The sequence below is a fragment of the Dipodomys ordii genome, unplaced genomic scaffold (genome assembly GCF_000151885.1).
Source record: "Dipodomys ordii isolate 6190 unplaced genomic scaffold, Dord_2.0 Scaffold600, whole genome shotgun sequence".
Lineage (NCBI taxonomy): Eukaryota > Metazoa > Chordata > Mammalia > Rodentia > Heteromyidae > Dipodomys > Dipodomys ordii.
Window position 1 is genome coordinate 1 of NW_012267816.1, and position 7,211 is coordinate 7,211.

General features: G+C 42.7%; 1 protein-coding gene across 1 annotated transcript in view; it reads right to left on the minus strand.

Annotated features, from left to right (window-relative positions):
* Positions 1 to 415: 415 nt before the first annotated feature.
* The window catches only part of LOC106001879 (mitochondrial intermediate peptidase-like), a gene marked incomplete at both ends in the record, with an annotated part of 39,513 nt that continues 32,717 nt past the window's right edge, over positions 416 to 7,211 (minus strand). Inside the window, 2 exons of the mRNA XM_013036830.1 lie at positions 416 to 569; positions 4,450 to 4,502. Of these exons, the coding sequence (XP_012892284.1) occupies positions 416 to 569; positions 4,450 to 4,502 (207 nt within the window). The remainder of the gene's footprint in view (positions 570 to 4,449; positions 4,503 to 7,211) is intronic.

Genomic DNA, 7,211 nt, shown 5'->3' on the forward strand with positions numbered 1-7,211 from the left:
GAGCGAGAGAGAGAGAGAGAGAGAGAGAGAGAGAGAGAGAGAGAGTGTGTGTGTGTGTGTGTGTGTGTGTGTGTGTCCTGGAATGTGAACTCAGGACCTTGGGCGCTGTCCCTGAACATTTCTGCTCAAGGCTAGCATTCTACCACTTGAACCACAGCTCCATTTCTGGCTTTTTAGTGGTTAACTGGAGATAAGAGCCTCATGGACCTTACTGCTTTGGCTGGCTTTGGACCTCCATCCTCAGATCTTAGCCTCCTAAATAGAATTACAGGCATGAGCCACCAATGCCCATCAGAAGTATGATTTTTAATCAAGTGGGACACTTGGCCAGGGCAATACCAACTTTAAGAAACTACCACCACGGGCTCAGTGACCAAAGGAACATGGCAATGTGACATCAGATCAGGGTACTTACCAGCTTACGGACATCTTCACACCACACTTCTCCTTTCATAGGCTGCTCTGCATACAAGGAAATGCCCAACAATTTGTTAAACAAAATGTTAAGGCCCTCCATGCATGCTCCCAGAGAGAAAAATGGGCAATACAAACTGGGTTCAATATTGTACCTATGAGAAGGACAGAGATCAATAGCATTATTTCAGTGGCAAAGGCAAAATCAGTTAACTTTGCATTTAATTTAGGATTAGAGTGGCTAAAAAGCAGGGATGTGAAGCCAGGTGTCAGGGGCACATGCCTATAATCCAAACTACTCAAGAGGCTGAGAAGTAAGGATCGTGGTTTGAAGCCAGCCCAGGCAGGAAAGTCCATGAGACTCTTATCTCCAATTAAGACAATTATCTCCAAGAAGCTGGAAGTGCAGCTAAGGCTCATGTGGCAAAATGCCAACCTTGAGCAAAAAATTCAAGAAAGAGAGTGAGGCCCTGAACACGCACTAAAAGAAAAAAAGGATATAAAACATAAAGGCCCATAGTTGGCTGTCCACATCCAAAAATTAAACAATCTGGACGGAGAGTATTCTGAAAAAGGATCATGTCTGAACTGAGCACGTGCATTTCCCAAGCAATGCAAGGTCAACACAATGCATCACATGGAACTGTGTGTTATAAGCAGACATGATTTAGAGCCTTTGGGAAGGTGCACATATGGGTTCTTTGCAAATGCTCCACCACTCCACATGAGGGACTCAAGCATTCCGGATTTGGGGGTCCACACAGGATCTATAGCCAGTCTCCAGAAGACATTGAGAGAGGACTGTGAGCCTCTTGTTTGAGGAATGGTCACACTCCATTTTCTCTAGAAAGACTATGGAACTGCTGTTGCCACTAAAAGCAATACAGTACAGCAGTTCAGCTGGATGCAGCCGTCATTCAGGAGCCCTTCCCCACTTGAGGTTTACTCTCAAGTTAATCTCACCAGGCCTTCTGTGTACATTACCAGCACAAGATACACCTTTTACACAGACTTACATGAGAATGTGAACAGTTCCAGTTATAATAGTAAATTTTACTTTATGAAATGTGTTATATTCTTTTAAAAAAGGGCGAATTACACATAAATGTTAAAGTAGAATTCTGAGGCAAGCTAAGTAAATTTAAAGTTATTTTCTTTTAATTTATTTTATTGTAAAGATGCTGTATAGAGGGGTTAGTTACATGAGTAAGGCATGAGTAAGGTAATGAGAACATTTCTTGTGGAGCAGTTACCCCCTCCTTTGTTGTTCTCCCACTATCCTTTCCCTCCCCCACCTCCCTCACTCCTCCCCTACCCCAAGTTGTAAAGTTCTTAGCTGATGAAATGTTTACTGAAAAAAATTACTAGAATATAAGTAATCAGATTTTTGTTGCTGTTGTTGTTGGCTGTGGAATTTGAACTCAGGGCACTATCCCTGAGCCTCTTTGTGCTCAAGGCTAGCAATCTACCACTTGGGGCACACAGCCACTTCCAGGTTTTGAGTGGTTAACTGGAGATAAGAGTCTCATGGAGACTTTTCTGCCCAGACTGGCTTCAAACCACAAGCCTTACATCTCAGCCTTCTGAGTAGCTAGGACTACAAGCATGAGCCACCAGCACCAGGCACAATCAGGTTTTTTTTTTTTTTTTTTTGGTGCTGGTACTGGGGCTTATCTCAAGGCCTCAAGCTCTTGCTTGGGTTTTTTGCTCAAAGCTAATATTTAACCACTTAAGCAATACCTCCATTTCTGGCTTTTTGATGGTCAACTGGAAATAAGAGTCTCATAAACTTTTCTGCCCAGGCTGGCTTTGAATTATGATCTTCAGAGCTCAGCTTCTTTTTATTTATTTATTTTGTTGGTTGTGGGACTTGAACTCTGGGCTTGGGTGCTGTCCCTCAGCTCTTCAGCTCAAAACTAGCGCTCTACCACTTAAACCACAGTACCATTTCCCATTTTCTGTTGGTTAACTGGAGATAAGAGTCTCACAAACTTTCTTGCCCGGGCTGGCTTTGAACCACAATCCTCAGATCTTAGTCTCCTACGTAGCTAAGATTACAGGCGAGGGCCACAGGCGCCCAGCGAGATCTTCAGCTTCTTGAATAGCTAGGATCACAAGTCTGAGCCACTGGGGCCCAACTAACAATCAGCTTTTAATGTATACGTTTCACAGCTATGTATCTTCAAATTGAGGATAACCAGTTATAGACTGATAATCTTAATTATCCTTCATCTAAAAGTAACTCTTTCGTGCCTTATGCATTCTGATATAAATCAAAATAGATTTAAAATTTGTAATTCATATATTCATATCTGAGTCATTAAATCAGGCCAAAATTTATAACCAGAGCCAAAAGTAACAGCTCTAGAAAAATTGTAGGTACTCTACTTTGCTACTTATATACAAAACATAGAATAACTAAACATATTGTTATTGCTCTACATAACAAAAACTGCATTCTATTACTAGGTGAGTGACTGATTTTGCATGTAAATAGAAATTTCACATCAATTTGGGATGGGTAACAGAAGCTCACAGATGCAGCCTAGCTCTGATCCATTATCTTCCTAGAGCTGACAGCGCTGCTCACTGCTCCATCCCAGCAAGCTACATGGGTAGAAAGGGAGGACAGGCTTGATCTCAGCACAGCTCCTGTGAAGGATGCAGGAGAATCTGAAGCAGCCAACTCGCTCACAGACAGTGCTGGGGCATGCAGGGAGGAGGGACCTGGCAGGGCATCATAGACGGTTGTGTTGAGAGGGAAGAAAGAAGTTACCATAAGAGAATGATGGAGTTATATACTGGTGCTCATGCTTGTAATCCTAGCTACTAAAATGCTGAGACCTGAGGATCAAAGTTCAAAGCCAGCCAGGGCAGAAAAGACGTGAGATTCTTGTCTCTAATTAACGAGCAAAAATCCAGAAGTAGAGATATGGCTAAGTGAAAGAGCACCAGTCTTGAATGAAAAAGCCAAGCAAGAGTGCACAGGTGCTAAGTTCAAGCCAAGTATCTGTACATACACACACACACAGAATATTACTTTACCAAACCTGACTGAACCAGGGGAATGGGGAATGGAAATACTCAGAGCAAGCATCCTCCAGCCTTCCCAGATCTCCACAAGGAGGAGGGAGGGACTAAGAAATGCTTATAAAGGCCGCAGTCCCAGGGTAGAGGCCACTAACAGACTGAGACCTGACCACTGTACTCAGAACATACATTTGCTTCCCCCACACCTAACCAAATTCTGAACAGCCACACAACCTAGGGAAAACAACTCAAACAGCCATAACCATAGCCATTAGGTCTAGCTAAGGACTCTCTCGGGAATTTAAAGCAACAAGGAGAAAAAACAAGGACACCAGAGGACAGTAGAGCCTCCAAAAGCACAGATATTGCAAAGAATGAACACATCTTCACCTCTAATCAGAAAAATACAAACTTCAAACTGAAGGTCCCTCTTGCCTAGTATACCAGGCATAATGGTACACACCTGTAATCCCAACACTCAGGAAGCAGTGTCAGGAGGACCATAGTTGAGGCCAACCTGAACTATACAGTGAGATGCTGACTCAAAAAAATTTCAAGATACACTGCTATGGCTTGAATGTGCACAGTGTCCGCAAGGTCCCAGTGGTAAAGACTTGGTTGCACTATGGCACTACTGGAAGTGTATGGTCTAGCCACCTGAGCAAATGACATTATGGCACAGTTAATATTACTCTTCTTCCTTCCTTCCTCCATTCATTCATTCATTCATTCATTCATTCATTTAGTGGCTGTCCTGGGACTTGAGCTCAGAGCTTGAACGGTGTCTATAAGCACTTTTGTTCAAGGCTAGCACTCTACCACTTTGAGCCACAGCTCGAATTCCAGCTCTTTTGGTGGTGGTTAACTGGAGATAAGAGTCCCACAGATTTTCCTGCTGGCTTCAAAACAAAATCCTCAGCCTCCTGATTAGATAGGATTACAGGTGTGAGCCACCAGCACCTGGCTTTCCTCCTCTTTCTTCCAGCTAGTTCCTAAAAGACTTACCTCTCTGCACGAATCACACCACTGTAGTAGGGTGGGTCCCAAGGCATTAACTCCTACAATGGAATAATTGACTATTAAAAAGTTATTGACTTACATATTTTTATCAGTAAAATAAACAGCCAGCTTATAAAATGGAAACTAGTTATTGTAAATCAACCAAGAGTGTGCCAGTACTGGGGCTTGAACCCAGAGCTTTTTGCTCTCACTTAGCTTTTCCAATCAAGGAAGACACTGTACTAGTTGGGTTATACTTCCACTTCTGCCATTTTGCTAGTTAATTAGATAAGAGTCTCTCAGATTTGTTCATTAGGCCTGGCTTCAAACCATGATCCTTAGATCTCAGTCTCCCAAGTAGCTAGAATTACAGGCATGAGCCACGGCACCCAGCTTCAACAAATTTATAGAATGAAAACTGAATAAAAATCAGAGTAATTTTACAAAACAAAAACCTTAGGATTTCATAGCTGACAGAACATGATTTTTCTGTAATGAAGGGGTAGGGTTGTATAAGTAAGGCATAATTCAAGATTTGGGGAAAACAACAAATGTCTTTCTACATGTCTTTCACTACAACTGTAGTGAATTAGCCATGATGAAATTTTTGTGTATGAAATATAACCTATATATTATAATAATGACTAAGATACATAAGGTAAGATAAGAGTTCTTTCTAACCTAAGCAAGAAGCCTAAAGTATATCCCTAAAATGAAAGCATTAATTCAAATTGTAATTAAAGTAGAATTAACTTGAATCTTGGCAATGAAAATATATTATAAAGAAATAGCATCAGGGAGCTGGGCATGGTGGTGCACACCTATAATCCCAGCTATGCAAAAAGCAGGAACAGGAGAATCACAGTCCAAAAGACCATACCCCTACAAAAGCAAGACTCTACCTGGAAAATGAGGTAAAGTTAAAGGTCTGGGAACATGGCTCAAATGGTATAGAAGTTGCCTAGTAAGTATAAGTACAAGTTCTTGAGCTTAAGCCTATACCACTAAAAAGAAGTGTTAAAATTGTTTGGACTATTACAGAATGCTGAAAGAAATGAAATGAAAGAAATGAAAGGTGGCACCAGGGGTCCAAGTGACAAAGGACTGGCTAAGGGCCTAGGCGGTGTGATTTCCACGCAAACTGTACAAGCTACACGAGGATAGGGACCTTGCTGACATCAGTGTTCACCATATCCTGGCATACACAGCTCTGGTATAATGCAGTCATTCATGACTCTGTATACCTCCCAAACAGGACTGCTGAAGGTGCTGGACTACTAGGCACAACCTCTGGCCCACGGTAAGAGCTCAGGAAATCTCACCATTGTTAGTCTTCAAGATGGCAGCGCAGCATCACCCCTCGAGTAACCAAGTGCTCTTTGCCATGCCCTGTGATCATACAGCTATCGTGAGATGTGTGGCAATGAAAAACACACATGGACTCACATCCTTTCTCCACAACCCTGGACCGTCTGCTGATGCCAGACAGAGAGCAGGATCCCAGGACCGCAACACAGGGCTTCAGGAGAAACACTGCCCTCTGACAGCGTCACATCTGGGCTATGCTAAGCAAAACATGCCTCCAGGGAAGAGTGCTTTGTAAACTAGAGAAAAGACACACAAAATTGTATCCAAGCCTAACACAAGGGAGTAAGAAGCACCCAGAGGGGCATTTAAATCACAATAGAGGAAGAAAAACCTACATGAAATTGTTTTTTTTGGGGGGGGTTGTGCCATCCCTGGGGCTTGAACTCAGGGCCTAGGCACTGTCCCCAAGCTTTTTAGCTCAAGGATAGCACTCTACCATTTGAGCCACAGCTCTACTTCTGGCTTTTCGCCGGTTAATTGGAGATAAGAGTTTATAAGCTTTCCTGCCTGGGCTGGCTTTGAACAGTGATCCTCAGATCTGTGTCCTTAGTAGGTAGGATTATAGGCGTGAGCCACTGTACCTAAAGGAAGTTTTGACAGAGAAAGCAGTTGAGCTCATGAGAGAGGAGACCTCACCTGGATACAGTATTTCTGAAGGGGTGAAGGCTACCTAATATACAATGTTTATGTGGCTGGTGTATAAATACTAGTTACAAGTGAAGAATAAAAAAAACAAAGGAAAGTGAGAAAAGGACAGGATGCTACAGGGACAGGAGTAAAAAGCAAGGAATACTGATCATTCGTTCATTTGTGCATTTATTCACTCCTAGTTCAAGTAAGCATGGAGTACCTATTCTATGCCTAACATGAGGCTGGGAATATTACTAAGAAGTGTAAGTCCAGGATGGTTATGAGGGCAGCAAGAAGGCAAGGCTAAAAAACCAGTGAGGTCTTTAGCTACTCTACTCATTGAGAGACAGGAGGATGGCAGTTTAAGGCCAGATCAGGCCAAAAATAGTGAGACTCATCTCAATAAGCTATGTGTCTTGGCAAACACCTGTAATTAATCCCAGCTTCTTAGGAGACACAGGTATGAGAATCACTGTTTAAGTCTGGTCTAGGCAAAAACATTAAGATCCTATGCAAAAAAATAACATAAAAAAGGCTGGAGACATGCTTTCAGTGAAGAGTGCTCACATAGTAGGCATAATAAGGTCCAGAGTTCAAATCCCAGTACCACCAAAAATAAAGCCATTTCAATTTTTTTTGGGGGGGTCCGGTCATGGGGCCTGAACTCTGGGCCCCGGCGCTGTCCCTCAGCTCTTCAGCTCAAGGCTAGCGCTCTACCACTTGAGCCACAGCACCACTTCCGGCTTTTTTCTTTTTGCTTATGTGGTGCT